Genomic DNA, 15,076 nt, shown 5'->3' on the forward strand with positions numbered 1-15,076 from the left:
ATGTAGTTCAATAGTCGTATGCTTGCCTAGTATTTGCAAGGCCCTAGATTCAAAAGAAAAAAAAAATCAAATTCTTCAAACTCTAACCCAGACCTATAGCATCAGAAACTAGAGGGGAGAGGGCCCAAACTCTCCTTTTCATAACTAGCTCACTCCCAAGATAACAATATTAAGCTATAATCACCTTTTAAAGGTCTCACCCCTTAATACTATCACAATGGCAGTTAAATTTTAAGATGAATTTTGTGGGAGCTTTTTGGTACTGAGGATTGAACCTCAAGGGCACTTTGTCATCAGCTATATCCTCAGCCCTTTTTTATTTTGAAACAGGGTCTCGTTAAGTTGCTCAGGGCTTTGCCAAGTTGCTGAGGCTGGCCTCCAACTTGGAATCTTCCTATCTCAGCCTCCAGAGTTACTGGAATTAAAGGTGTGCACCACCATATGTCTCAGCATAAGTTTTGGGGAGATGTTCAAACCATAGCACAGGGTTTTTGGTTGTTTACAATGCTGGAGATTGAACCCAGGGCCTCACACATACCAAGCAAGCACTCTACCACTTATACCCCTGTCCTTGCACAGGTTTTTTAAAAATATTTGATTTGGGTTGGGGATGTGGCTCAAGCGGTAGCGCGCTCGCCTGGCATGCATGTGGCCCGGGTTCGATCCTCAGCACCACATACAAACAAAGATGTTGTGTCTGCCAAAAACTAAAAAATAATAAATATTAAAATTCATTCTCTCTCTCTCTCTCTCTCTCCCCAAAAAAAATCATTTAAAAAATATTTGATTAATGAGCATTTGAGTTATTTTGTTATATTTTTTGTGGTTCTGGAGATCAAACCCAGGGCCTGCCTTGCTCATGCTAGGCAAGTGGTCTACCACTGAGCTATATTCCCAGCCTAGTAGTTTGAGTCATTTTAGATAACATACATGGAAAAGGAGTCAGGGCCCACAGGAAAGATTTAGAAAAAGAATAATATAAGTTCATGTATTGCCTTTGTGGAATTAGTGTATCATTTATGAAAAATAAATGGGAAGCCAGGAATGGTGATTCTCATAATTCCAGCTACTCAGGAGGCTGAGACAGGAGGATTGCAAATTCTGGGCAACTTAGTGTGAGATACTGTCTCAAAATAAAAAAATAAAAAGAGCTGGGGTATAACTCAGTGATAGAGTACTTGTATAGGATGCATAGGCCCTGTGTTCAATTCCCGGTACTGCAATAAATAAATGAAGGAATAATTAGAAATGATGGAGGTTAACGCCATCTGTCATCTACCACCATTGAACTACTAAATGTGTGTGTGCAGTCCCTTTCCACTTTTTTCATATGGATATATTTTAATGCATTTAGAATCATAGTGTACAGACTACTTAACATCTCTGTATTCTCACTTAACACAAAACTTGAGCATTTTCTCACATTGTATTTCAATCTTCATAATTATCAAAGAATATAAAACTCAGTTTTTTAAAAAGTTCAGCACTACACCAAAAAAAAAAAAAAGTTTAGAGAGTTGCTTTGAGAGAAATGTGTGAATTTGTATTAATAAACAAAATTTTATGGATCTTGAAATCATAGTTGGCTTATTATGTATAATGATTAGTAATTCTCATGTGTGGGACCCTGGATAGGATTTACGGCACTGCCAAAAAAAAAAGAATTAACAACTCATTTGACCTAAAGTTGGAATTGAATTTTTCTCTGAGAAGAAAAAATGTTCCCTCTGTCTTAGGTATGCAGAGGAGGAGGAGAAAAGTCTTGGATACCTCGGTGGCATATGTGCGGGGAGAAGAGAATTTAGCAGGTTGGCGGCCGCGTGGAGACAGCCTTATCCTGGAGCATCAGTGGGAACTGGAGAAGCTGGAGCTGTTGCATGAGGTATCCAAGGGCAGGAGGGGCCAAGGGCAAGAACTCGGCTGCAGGATGGCACAATCCCAGTTCTTAACCTCTGGCTTTGCCGTGTGATCATGGCTTTTCAGTTTTCTGTGATGATTAAGTCATAATATTTTGCTTCTTAAGACCCTCATGAGCCTTGTGTTTGCTGAGGCAGTAGTGTTGATCTTCTTAGGTGGAGAAAACCCGCCACTTCCTCCTGCTGCGTGAAAGACTTGGTGATAGCATCCCCAAATCCCTGAGTGACTCGCTGTCCCCCAGCCTCAGCAGTGGGACCCTCAGCACCTCCACCAGCATCTCCTCTCAGATCTCAACCACAACCTTTGAAAGTGCCATCACACCTAGTGAGAGCAGTGGCTATGACTCCGCAGACATTGAAAGCCTAGTGGATCGTGAGAAAGAGCTGGCTACCAAGGTGAGAACTCCTTCCTCCTGGCTGAGCATTCCTACCTCAAGGCTCTGAGCTAATCTTGCAGTTTGTTCATTTTCATCACTTTCTTTGAGAGACACTGGTTCAAGGTCTATGCTTATACTCTGAATGTAGAAGTAAATAAGACTCAATTCCTGCTTTATGCATAAGATTATGGGCAACCAACATACAACAGAGGCGTGTTTCTCTTAGGGGAAGGCTTATAAGGACATACAGGACAGAGCCAGCAGACTTCTCTATAATCAGTCTTAGGGAATTCATGTGCAAGAGGGGTGGGAGATAAGAGAGGGTACTATGTGTGACACTAAAATTTCAAGTGGATCTTGGGAGTGGTATAGGCTTTTCCCCCACCCCCAGTACTGGGAATCACACCCAGAGTCTCATTCATATTGAACCCAGAAATACCCCTGAGCTATACCCTTAGCCAATGTGGAAATATTTTAAACTTTTTTTTTAAATATTTGTTAGTTGTTGATAGACCTTAATTTTATTTATTTATTTTAATGTGGTGCTGAGAATCCAACCCAGTGCCTCACACATGCCAGGCAAGTGCACTACTGCTGAACCACAGCCACAGCCCCTAAACATTATTATTTTTTTATTCTTTTTTAGTTGTAGATGGGTACAGTACCTTTATTTTATTTATTCATTTTTATGTGGTGCTGAGAATCAAACCCAGTGCCTCAAACATTCTAGGCAATCACTCTACCACTGAGCCATATCCCCAGCCCTTAAAAATTATTTTTTGAGAAAGATTTCCCTGGCAGCAATAAAAAGAATGGAATAGTAGTGAAAAGAATCACTGAGAAAGGAAGACCTCTTTTCATATAGTAATCCAATAAGAAATGATGAACCCTTTTTTTTCAGGTGGGGGCTCAGTACTGGGGATTTAAACCAGAACCTGATCATGCTAGGCAAGCACTCTGCCACTGAGCTACATCCCCAGACCCATCTTGAAACCTTTTTTTGTTGGGTGGTAGAAGGGGTCAGTTCCCCTGGCCCTTTTTATTTATTTTTAAAATTTTGAGCAGTCTCACTTATTGCTGAGGTTGACCTCAAACTTGGGATCTTCCTGCCTCAGCCTCCCAAGTTGGTGGAATTACAGGCATAAGCCACTGCACCTGGCATGTTTAAGCCTTTGAAATGAGGATGAAGAGGAAGGGGGAATCTGATCAGATGTGGTGGGAAAAAAGAGGGTTATTGAGGATGACTCCCAGGTGTATAGTTGCTAGGCAACTTCTTAACCTGATAGTCTTCTAGTTTGTTTAGGAAAACTTGTCCATCCAGAAGTCTCCGTGTATTGAGAATTAAAGGAGTGCTATTACATTCATAAGCATTTACATACTATGGTGTTTGCAGTAATCCACTTTTTGTTTGAACCCCTCCAGGCATGGTGGTGCATGCCTGTAATCCCAGCGGCAACAAAGGCTGAGGCAGGAGGATCTTGAGTTCAAAGCCAGCTTCAGCAAAAGCAAGGCATAAGCAACTCAGTGAGGCCCTGTCTCTAAATTAAATACAAAATAGGGCTGAGGATGTAGCTCAGTGCTTGAAACCCCCTGAGCTCAATCCCCAATAACCAAAAAAAAAAAAAAAAACCCGATATTGAACCCAGAGATACTTAACCTACCCTTTTTTATTTTGAGATGTGTCTTGCTAAGTTGCTGAGACTGGCCTTGAATTTGTGGTCTTCATGTCTTAGTCTCCCCAAATGCTGGGATTACAAGCATGCACCACCGTGCCTGGCGGTAATTCACTTTTGTTGTGTTGAGAATGGCTGTTTATTTAGGTACTTGGAATTGAACCCAGGAGCATTTTGTCACTGAGCCATGTTCCCAGCACATTTTATTTTTTATTTTATCTTGCTGAATTGCCCATGTTGGCCTTTAACTTGGACTCTCCTGCCTCAGCCTCCTGAACAACTGGGATTACAGGTGTATGCCACTGCATCCTGCTGAAAATAACTTTTTAAATCTATTTATTTATTATTATGTATTTATTTTGGTATTATTATTAGGTATTTATTTTGGATTGAACCCACAGTTGCTTAACCACTGAGTCACATGCCCAGCCTTTATTTTTTTATTTTGAGACAGGGTCTTACTGAATTGCATAGGGCCTCACTAAATTGCTGAGGCTAGCCTCAAACTTGCAATTCTCCTGCCTCAGCCTTCCAAGTTGCTGAGATTACAGGCATGTGTCACTTTGCCCATCTAGATCTATTTATTTTATCATCTTTATTAGACATATACCGGACTTCCCTTGTTGTATATGTAGTTAATTTCCATAGCTGTCTGGGTAACATCTGAGCCCCAGCATGAGTTTTAGGTGTGTCAGTTCCCCTCCTACCTTGCATCCCAGGCTTTGTTTAGCCAATGAAGTCTTAAGTTCAACTTCATTTTCTCTTTCTCTTCTTTAGTGCCTGCAGCTTCTCACCCATACTTTTAATCGAGAATTCAACCAAGTTCATGGCAGCATCAGTGACTGTAAGGTGAGCACCTTGAAGCCATCATCATTAGCCAGTGTGTTGGTTACCAGTTTCTCTTCAGCGTTCCAGATTTTGTCCCTGGCTTTTGATGCTTTTAGATGGCTTGATATGTGACCATTATGTCTGAAAATGTATCTGGTTTTTCAAAGTCAGAACACTGACTTCTGAAGATAACAATGTATGTGTCCCTTACAGTGATTATCAGAGGAAAAACATTTTAGGATTCTCCTTAAATCCCTTGGAGAAGAATATTCTGTAGACGGTGATATGTTTGTGTATGACAAGGCACAAGAAAGTCTTAAGGCTTTTTCTTGGTGGCAAAAAACCCAGTGCGTTCAGCAAAGAGTGAGGAAAACACTTCAGAGAACTATGTCATTCACTCTATCTTCATCAGCATGAGCTTTTTTGCTGTTCTTTAAACACTCCCAGCTCATTCCTGCCAGGGGTCTTTGCAGGGGTCTAAGATTGTCTGTGTGGAGCAGGCCTCCTTAACTGCCCAATCGCAAGCTGGCCGCCCTCTCAACTTTCCACACCACACTATGTTATTTTTCACTGTAGTGCTTATTATTACCTGGTACCTTTTTTTTTTTTTTCCCTTTACCTTTTTGCAGTACTGGGGATTGAACCCAGGGGTGCTGTACCACTGAGCTACATCCTCAGCCCCCACCCCTTCTACCTTTTTTAAATTTGGAGACAGGATCTCTCCCAGTTGCTGAGTCTGGCCTCAAACTTAGAATTCTGCCTTGGCCTCCTAAGTTGCTGGCGTTATGGGCATGTACCACTGCACCCAGTTACTAAACAACACTCTTTAAAAATATATTTTTATTAGTTATTGATGGACCTTTATTTGTTTATAAGTGGTGCTGAGAATTGAACCCAGTGCCTCACATATGCTAGGCAAGTGCTGTACCATTGAGCCACATCCCAGTCCCCAAACAGCACTTTTAAAAGTGTTTGTTCAGTGGTTTATTGTCTGCCTTCTCTACTAAAATGTAAACTCCAGAGCAGGACATAGGAGAGCAGGACCTCTACTGTGTTCTTAGTACAACACATAGCATGTAGTGGCTGCTTGGGTTCATGCATGCATAATGTTATTTAATTAATGTCAGAGGGCCATAGAAATATTTAAAAAACAGCTTTACTTCTTTTGTAAATGTCTTTCTTTTTTTTAAATGGTGCTGGGGATAAAACCCAGGGCCTCTTGCATGCTAGAAAAACATTCTACCATTGAAATACACCCCTCAATTTTTTTTTTTTTTTTTTTTTGAGTTTGTGTGTGTGATGCTAGAGGTCAAACCCAGGGCCTTAACATGTGCTAGGCAAGTATTCTACACTAAGCTGTATCCCTTATCCCTAAAACTTTATGAAGGGAAGGCACTAATTGTTAATGCCTATGGCAGAGGCAGCTTGTATGCATTTATTTATTTATTTATTTATTTTAATTTTATTTTATTTTGCTGCTGGGGATTGAACCCAGGAGCACGTACCACTGAACTACATTCCCACCCTGCTTTTTTTCCCCCTCTTCCCTTCCCATCTTTTTTCCCCCTTTCTCTTATTTTTCCTAGGGACTCCCACATGCTCAGCAGGTGCTTTGTAGCCCCCTCTTTTGTAAATGTCTTGATTCCTAATGTTGTGTTCAGTCTATAAAATATTTGTAGACTTATTTACTTTCTCTTTTTGAATTTTTGTTTGATTTATTTACTGACAATAATAATTTTTTATGTGCATGCTTTTTATTTTTGGCAGCTCTTCAGACTGAGCCTAAGGGTGCTCTACCACTGAGCTACACCTCCAGCCCTTTTTATTTTTTTATTTTGAGACAGGATCTCATTAAGTTGTTTAGGGATTCGCTAAATTGCTGAGGCTGACTTTGAACTTGTAATCCCTCCTCTCAGCTCCTGAGTAGCTGGAATTACAGGTGTGCACCACTGCCCCATCTGTAGGTTTATTTTATTAAGTGATCTTCTGAAGATTTATGAAAGGAAGTCAATGGTTATCAAAGACTATGGCAAAGGTAGCTTTTCAAAATTTATTTTTTTATTTACTTGTGATTTATTATGGTACAGGAGATTAAACCCAAGGGTGCCTTGCCACTGAGCTAAATTCCCAGCCCTTTCTATTTTTGATCTTTAACAGGGTCTTGCTAAGTTACCTAGTCTAACTCAACTTGCAGTCCTCCTACCTCAGCTTCCTGAGTTGCTGGGATGGCAGGCGTGCCCCACTGTGCCTGGCGAGAGGAAGCCATTTGCTCCTGAATCTCACTGGCTATTTTTTGTTCTTTGGTTTTTTTTGCTTCCAGTTGTCTGATATCTCTCCAATTGGGCGGGATCCCTCTGTGTCCAGTTTCAGCAGCGCTACCCTCACTCCCTCCTCCACCTGCCCCTCTCTGGTAGACTCTAGGAGCAACTCTGCGGATCAGAAGTAAGTGCCCAAATTTCACAGAGAAGTCAGTCTAAGAACCAAGGAAAATGTCAGCCTTCCCCCAGCTCTGGTTCTCAATGAGGGCAGTGCCATCCCCCTGGCAATGTTCAGAAATGCACTGGAGCCTTTTCTCATTAAATGTTATAAATTTAGGATGATGCCATCAACTATAAGATTATTTTATAGGCCACTAAGAAAAAAAAAAAACTAATTCAGTTTAACATGCCATCACCTGTAAGAGGCATCGTAATTTAAGAAGTGATAAATTATGAAAAAAAAAAGGTTTCTTACAATCAGTGAGATACCATCTTAGGCTAAGCTGCTCTATGAAGATACCACACAGAACCTAGGAGATTCTTTCTCAGTAAAGAGAACTGATCCAGCTCAGTGTTGCAGCTCTGCTTGCACAGCCATTAGGAACCGAGGTTCTTCCCATTTATTGACTTTATCTGCTACTCCTAAGGCAGATTGAGATCTCAGATTGAGTGCATTGGTATCCTCTAGAAGGCTTGTAGATGGCCAGACCCCACCCAAAGTTTCTGATGCTGGAGGTATCTGTTAGAATCTTAAGAATTTTAATTTCTGACAGTTTCCCAGATGAAGCTGTTGCTGTCAGTCAGAGACCACTTTTTTATTCTCTGTGCTAGGGCTAGAACCCAGGACCTCATGCATGCCAGGCAAGTATAGAGACCACATTTTGAAAACCACCCTAGGTTTGACTACAGAACTAAAAAGAAACATAAGGGAATAGAGTTCACATTCAGCAACTTGTGTTTAGAGAGCCTTAGGCTAAGAAGATAAACTGAGACTCAGTGATCATCAGTGACCTCTTGCAACTCTAGGAGGAAACCAGTAGAATTCAGTGTTGACTTTCTGATAGGAGCTTGTCTACTCAGCTGAGTTCTCTGAAACTGACATTTGCAGCTAGTGCTCAGGGAGAGGAGCCATACCCTCCTGGAGAAGTGGCTGTGCCCAAGATGCTTGGCCTTACTGAGACTCTCATTACCCTTTTCTTTCTAACCTCTCTCTTTTAAAGGACCCCAGAAGCCAATTCCCGAGCCTCTAGTCCCTGCCCAGAATTTGAACAGTTTCAGATTGTTCCAGCTGTGGAAACACCCTATTTGGCCAGAGCAGGAAAAAATGAATTTCTCAATCTCGTTCCAGATATTGAAGAAATTAGACCAGGGTAAGTACTCTATTCCCCAGGGATACTAGATATAAAAAATTAGCAAGAAGAATTGACTTCCAACTCATGTGTGTGAGCCTGTTGTAGTCTAGTGTACTTTGAATCTGGGGAAGGAGCCAGACTGGATTTCTGCCCCAGCTACACCTCATCAGGCATCGGCATCTGACACAGCATGGTGTTGGGGCACTTTTTGCTCTTTTGCTATATTAATTTGGCAGAAAATAATCTAGGGCAAAAAGACCATTAATAGTTCTCAGCTCATGATTGTCTGTCTTTTTTCTGGTTTTGTGGAACTGGGTACTGAACCCAGGGCATTTTACCACTGAGCCACATCCCTGGCCCTTTTTATTTTTTATTTTGAGACAGGGTCTCACTAAGTTGCTTAGGACCTGCTAAGTTGCTGAGGCTGGCCTTGAACTTGCAATCTTCCTGCTTCAGCCTCCCAGTTGACTGGAATTATAGGCATGCATCATCTCATGCTCAGCATATGATCATTTTCTTTTTGTGAGAAACTAACTTTTTTGTACTGTCCTTTTAGCTCAGTGGTCTCTAAGAAAGGATATCTGCATTTCAAGGAGCCACTTTCCAGCAACTGGGCTAAACATTTTGTTGTGGTCCGCCGCCCTTACGTCTTCATCTATAACAGTGACAAGGACCCCGTGGAGCGTGGCATCATTAACCTGTCCACAGCACAGGTGGAATACAGCGAGGACCAGCAGGCCATGGTGAAGGTCAGTCCTGCTCTGCCCTGGCTTTTCACTGCCACACGTGCCTTCCCTTTTGAGTTTAAGGTTCTGTTGTGTGGTATGGATCCTCCTGTAGACTTGAATTCCTTGAGCTTTCAGCCTGAAGCTTTTTATACCCTGTGAATCTGGCAAATGTGGCAGGATGGTCCCCACTGCTTGTTCCATGCAGCAACCTTCTTCTCTACCTCTCTCTTTCAGACACCTAACACTTTTGTTGTATGCACAAAGCATCGTGGGGTCCTTCTGCAGGCTCTTAATGACAAAGACATGAATGACTGGTTATATGCCTTTAACCCACTCCTTGCTGGCACAATACGGTAAGAAGTTCTTCTGTTTGCTTTCTCCCCTGGACTTTTGGCTTCAGAGATATCCACATAAATAGGAAACATTGAGGTGCAGGGAGAGCAGGACTGCAATGAACTGTATAGTGGTGATGAGGCCTCTCCTTTCCTTAAAGTACCTTTTTGTATCCTGGTCACCAAGGAGACTCTGGTCACACGTGTACCCGTTGATCTCCTTTTTTTGATCTCAAGGTCTGCAGGTGGGGTTCAGGGCACCAAGGAAAGGGAAGATTGTAAGGACCTTAATATCTCCCACCATTCAGCCCTGTGATTCAGCCACAGGTCCTCAGTGAGGCTAGTGTCATAGGGTCCCCAGAGTGGGCAGGACCTCAGCCTAGCATTCATTCAAGGTCCCAGAAGACCTGGTCCTGCAGAGGAAAAAGACCTGTGAGATGAGGACACCTAGATCCAGTTTCCTGATCCTGCCTCCCATTTGTCCCACAGGTCTAAACTGTCCCGCAGATGCACAAGCCAGCCGAAATACTAAGCTGCACTCGCCTTCGAGAGATAAAGGAAGTGTTACCTCTCATTCTCTTTGTGATTCTTGACGGTTGCTCCTGTATGTGACCCTGTGCTTAACTACTTTTCCCTCCTTGTCCAGCACTTTTTCTAGTTCTCCTGTTGCCCATCTTCATGGCTCTGTACTCTCCTTTTTTCTTGTGCTAAGAATCTTGTTAGTAGCATGTGGCCTAATGAAAGGAAAAAAGATTAACAGCAGTGCACACCTATATACACACACACCTGAGGGGATCCAGTGAGTCTCCACGTTATTTTTTTGGTGTACTTTGGCTGCCTTTTGTATGAAAGGGCCCATCATGACCACCACTGAGGTCTCACTGTTGTCTTTGGATAATACCTCTGACTGTTTTTCAAGGTTCCTTTTTTTTTCTTTTTTTCTGTGATAGCATTAATATTTTCTTGGGTGGCTTAGAGACTAAGGGAGGAAAAATCTGGCCTTGTTAGACCCTGAGGAAAAAAATTTATATTTCCCCCCCCTCCCTTCTGTCTCTTTTTTTCTGTGGCCAATCCCTGTATTTCCATTCAGGGAAAAAGTTCTAGTGGGCTCAAGAATGGGACAGTTAAGATTCTGAGTCAAGCTGGGGGCTTACCCAGAGTACAGTTACAGGATTTCATGGAATGGGAGCTGCAAGAGGAGCCTTTTCAGTAGGCTTGGGCCATGGTTGCTGTTGGCCTTGTGGGAAGGGACAGGCCGAGGGTGCAGTGGGCTCACAAGACACAGGACCTGCAGTGGGCCATGAAGGCAGCAGTCAGAGGGACCTTTGTGAACTGCTTTTCCCTACTGAGAGGAAGGCTCTTGCTCAGGAGTTTCTGAGTTCTGTTGTTGGCATTAAGGATGACAGTGGACACATTATGAATTAGAGCAGCGTCATGCACACATTTCCCACAAGGGGGAGTGATAAACTTGATGCTGAGTTAGGGACTTGATGTTGTAGCTCCTTTTGATCAAAGTGCAGCTTTCAGTATAAATGTGGAAATCTGCCTGTGCATCCAGTAGCTCATCACCCTGTACTCATAAATGAGCAAACATGGCAGTCTTGACTTTCTGGATCCCAAGATTAAGACCGACTCCCACCACCTCTCCAAACAAAACAAGACAGACCTGGGGACAAAGAATAGGGTGGAGTGAGCCCTTCCCCACAGTTTGCTGCTGTACCCTGCCCTGTCTCTCCTCCTCTGTTACTATCTCCTCCATGTAGTGTAGAAATACCACCCAAGGAGAAAGGAGGGTGCTCACTGCCAACAGTCTCCTTTCCTGCTGACAGACCAGATCCTTCCATTTCCAAAGACCAGCATAGAAGATAACGCTGCTCCTGTCAACTGCCAGTGGGTTCTGTAGGAATGACTGGGGTTAAAGAAAGCCCCCATGTCCTTGAGGTGCTTTGCCAGTGACTTGGGGTTGCTCCCTGCCACCCTTCACTCCCCTGCTCACCTCTACTTCACCACTGCTCAGGCTTCCAGGAACAGGCCTGTGCTCTCCGTCTGACAGGAGTGAGGGCTCTTGGGCACTCTCAGGTAGTGGGGAGCTGAATTACTTTCCAGTAGGTCAAGAGCTCTCACATCCAGTCACTAGGGAGGCTTGTCATCCAGGCTCCACTTCTGAACTCTGTCTAGTCTGGGTTGGGCTCTTCTCTGACGAGCCAGTCTCCGTGCCTCACTTATGATTGCCTTGGAAAGAGGAGGAAAGTGAATCACGGAGAGCTTAATAAAAGAAGCAGAGAAGTCAGACTTATCTGAAAGGTGATCAACAAAATTTGTGGATTTTTAAACATGGGTCACTAACTTTAATATTGTTACCTAAGCGGTGTGTGAGGTTTTAATGTAGTTAGAAGTCTTCATGGTCTGCTGGACACGCACACCGTCCAGCAGGATCTGTCTGCTGAGAGACAGCTTCATGGATAGCAGCTGAAGATAATTTCAGGGAAATGAAGATGAAATTTGAAGGTCACTTGTAAAATTAAATCAGCAGTGTTGCTGCTGTTGAATTGGACAGAAGGATCGTGTCTGTGGCAGGGGGAGGTAGAAAGAGTGAAATTGGGATACACTGAAACAAATTATTATTATTATTATTATTTTTTTTTTTTTTTTTTTTGGTCTAACTCAAAACTGGCTTGGAAAAGTCTTTGCTTTGGAGGGTCAGACATTAGAATGAGCCAAATTGGACTGTATTCACCACACGCCCAAATACGAAGGCCTCATTGGAAAATCAGAGGTAGGAGAGTGGTCTGTCCTGCAAGGGGTCTTGGTCAGGCATGCTTTCCCCCATCCCAGGAGCCTCTGCCATGGCTGATGGGTACACACAGCCTTGGGTTCCACTCCTTTTCTTGGGGCCTATATTCAGATCAGTTGAACAGTTCCAAGATGCATGTTTCCCATTCCAAACAGGGCTGTCTCTGCTTTGAAGCTTAGGGAGAGGGTTTAGAGTAGACTGTTTATGGAGCTCCAGCTGTAGCTGTGGTGGCAGGAAACTTGAAGAGATCTGACCCATCAGGTAACTACGTTTTCAGGTGGCTTATTTATTTTTTCTTACTTAAAGTATTCATTCAAATAAACAAAAAGGCAAGAAAGAAAACTCAGCCACAGAAAAACGTGTGACAGTTAAAACTTCTCTCCCTTCCCCATCCTCCCTTCTCCTACCAAAGTGAAAGATGGCCTCACAACCAGCCCCAAACCAGTGCTCAGACTGTCCCTGTTTCTGTGTGCCACCCTGGGAGTCAGTCAGCTCTCAGGCCAGGACTGTGGGGGGCCAGCCAGCCCCTGCACACAGTCAGGAGCACAGGCCAGGCTGCTGCTGGTGGCTGGGTGGGCACCTGGACCCCAACACATGGTTAAAAAGGAGAAATTGTTGATGTGAGGAAGGAAGTTTTCACAGCTAAGAAACCACTATTATTTTACTTGCTCCACCCAGCTATATAGAATTTAGATAGCTACTCACATTAGAGATGGATGGATTTTTCAGCTTTTTAGATGAAGGAGTGAATTAGATCATTTTGAAAGGTCTTTGGGGATCTAAAATTGAGGTGACTTCTCCTGGCACAAATCCCAAAGCAAAGACTTTATTGCCTGCTGCTTCTTATCTAATTTACAGGGATATTTAATTTTGTAAGGTATTTGTATATTTATACAGCTATAATGAATTGCACATTGGACTGGAAGAGAAGGATTCTCTTGGGTGCAGCACCTGTGGGAACTCTTCCTATGTCTCCTGCTCTGGTGCTGGGCTCTGCTTGGGATCTCCTGGACAGTGTCAGGGGTTGTTTGACTTGGGTCCTGTGCATTTCCTTTGGGTTTCCTTTTCAAAATGTGATTATTAACTTGCTCTTGAAGAAGAAAAGAATAATTCTGCTGCTGCTCTCAGGAGATTGCTGGATGTGTTTGAATAGGACTCTGCATGTGTGCACTGCAGCCGTCTGCCACGGCCCGTGACCCATCAGCTTTGCAGGCCAGACCGTGACCCTGTGGAGCAGCTCAGAGATCATTTGCTGAGAGATTATTTGCTGCTGTTGTTCAAAAGGCCATTTATGAAGTTAGTATTTGAGCCCTATAAAATCTTATGAAAGCCCCCGATCATTTAAAAGAAGAAATCAGATTGATAAAAGTTAAAAGCACAGCCAGAGGCTGGGCTGGGGCTCAGTGGCAGAGTGCCTGCCTGTCATGCCTGAGGCCCTGGGTTCCATCCCCAGCACCACAAAACAAACAACTCACAGCCAGAAGGCTGCTTAGGTGGGAAGTGCAAGCGGAGGTTAGCCTCCTGCCGATCCCTGGCTGCTGTGTGCTGCTTTTCCGTGTCTTCCAGTTCATTTCTTTTCATGCTGTGTATTCTGGCATCAGTTCACCTGAGGAATCCACCAGCCTTCTTGTGTTTAAGGCATTGTCTTAAGACACTGTGGCTCTAAAGTACTTGTCTGTTGAGATTGAAGTCTCTTGTCACCATCTTCACACGCTATAACAAAACCCATGAAGCATAAGTGGCCTTTTTGAACCAAGACTTTTGCAAACTGATCTCTCCCCAGTGAAGGAGTTGAGCACATTAGCAACAATGTACATTATTAATTTTGGATTTTCATTTTCATGTTTTATTTTGTAAATACTATCTGATGTTTGGAGCTTGAGTATACAGAATGTAAATATAGTTCTTGTATTTGTACTAATTCTGATTCTTTTGCTGTATAGCCTTAGGTGTGCAATGCAGACATAGTATCTAACTGTGTATGGTAACCTACATCACAGAACTATTAGTGAACAAGGTAAAAATAATAAAGGTACAGCCAGTGCATCAGAAGGCTCTCAATGTGCATTTATTCTCACATCCTTTAGAAGTAATTACACAGATTTCTTCTCTTGACTTGCAAAGATTAAACGAAAATCACGGTGCTATGACCTACAGGTTCCTTGCTGATACTCAAAGTAGTGCTTCTTGGGCTGGGGTTGTGGCTCAGAGGTAAAGCGCTCACCTAGCGTGCGAGAGGCACTGGGTTCGATCCTTAGCACCACATGAAAATAAAATAAAGATATTGTGTCCACCTATAACTAAAAAAAAAAGAAAAAAAAAAGTAGTGCTTCTTATATAACCAGTAAAGCTAATGTGGTGGTGGTGTTTAAAAGTATTTTCCTCTTAAATATATTAGTTATTTTTGCTAAGAGATTTGGTGTTTCTCTCCTGCAACACCTTTCTTTTTTTGTCTGTGGTACTGGGGAGCAAACACAGGGTCTCCAGCATGCTAGGCTAATGCTATACCACCCAGCTACATACCCAGTCTTTTTCTATTTGTTTTTTATTAGGACAGGGTCTTGCTGAGTTGACCTTAAACTTGCAATTCTTCTGCCTCGGCCTCCCACATTGCTGGGATTACAGTTGTGTGCCACTGCCCAACTGAAGCCTTTCTTTGTATATAACTACCAATGATGTACTAGTGTTATGTTGAGTGTTGGTTTTTGTTTGTTTTTTCTTTGTTGGGAAGAGGATTTGAAAAAATATCAACATGTCAGTTTACTTTAACAAGCTCTCCTATGAGCAGCACTTGAGAATGGGGATCCTGTGCTGATAC

General features: G+C 42.9%; 1 protein-coding gene across 5 annotated transcripts in view; it reads left to right on the top strand.

Annotated features, from left to right (window-relative positions):
- Positions 1 to 14,310, top strand: part of Kif1b (kinesin family member 1B) — a 147,878-nt gene extending 133,568 nt beyond the window's left edge. For all 5 annotated transcript variants that reach the window (XM_071617338.1, XM_071617339.1, XM_071617340.1 and 2 more), the window contains 8 exons: positions 1,737 to 1,882; positions 2,073 to 2,312; positions 4,744 to 4,815; positions 7,115 to 7,236; positions 8,273 to 8,422; positions 8,961 to 9,153; positions 9,367 to 9,485; positions 9,954 to 14,310. In XM_071617338.1, the coding sequence (XP_071473439.1) occupies positions 1,737 to 1,882; positions 2,073 to 2,312; positions 4,744 to 4,815; positions 7,115 to 7,236; positions 8,273 to 8,422; positions 8,961 to 9,153; positions 9,367 to 9,485; positions 9,954 to 9,996 (1,085 nt within the window). In that variant the 3' untranslated portion in view covers positions 9,997 to 14,310. The remainder of the gene's footprint in view (positions 1 to 1,736; positions 1,883 to 2,072; positions 2,313 to 4,743; positions 4,816 to 7,114; positions 7,237 to 8,272; positions 8,423 to 8,960; positions 9,154 to 9,366; positions 9,486 to 9,953) is intronic.
- Positions 14,311 to 15,076: the final 766 nt, after the last annotated feature.

This window comes from Marmota flaviventris, chromosome 10 (assembly GCF_047511675.1).
Source record: "Marmota flaviventris isolate mMarFla1 chromosome 10, mMarFla1.hap1, whole genome shotgun sequence".
Lineage (NCBI taxonomy): Eukaryota > Metazoa > Chordata > Mammalia > Rodentia > Sciuridae > Marmota > Marmota flaviventris.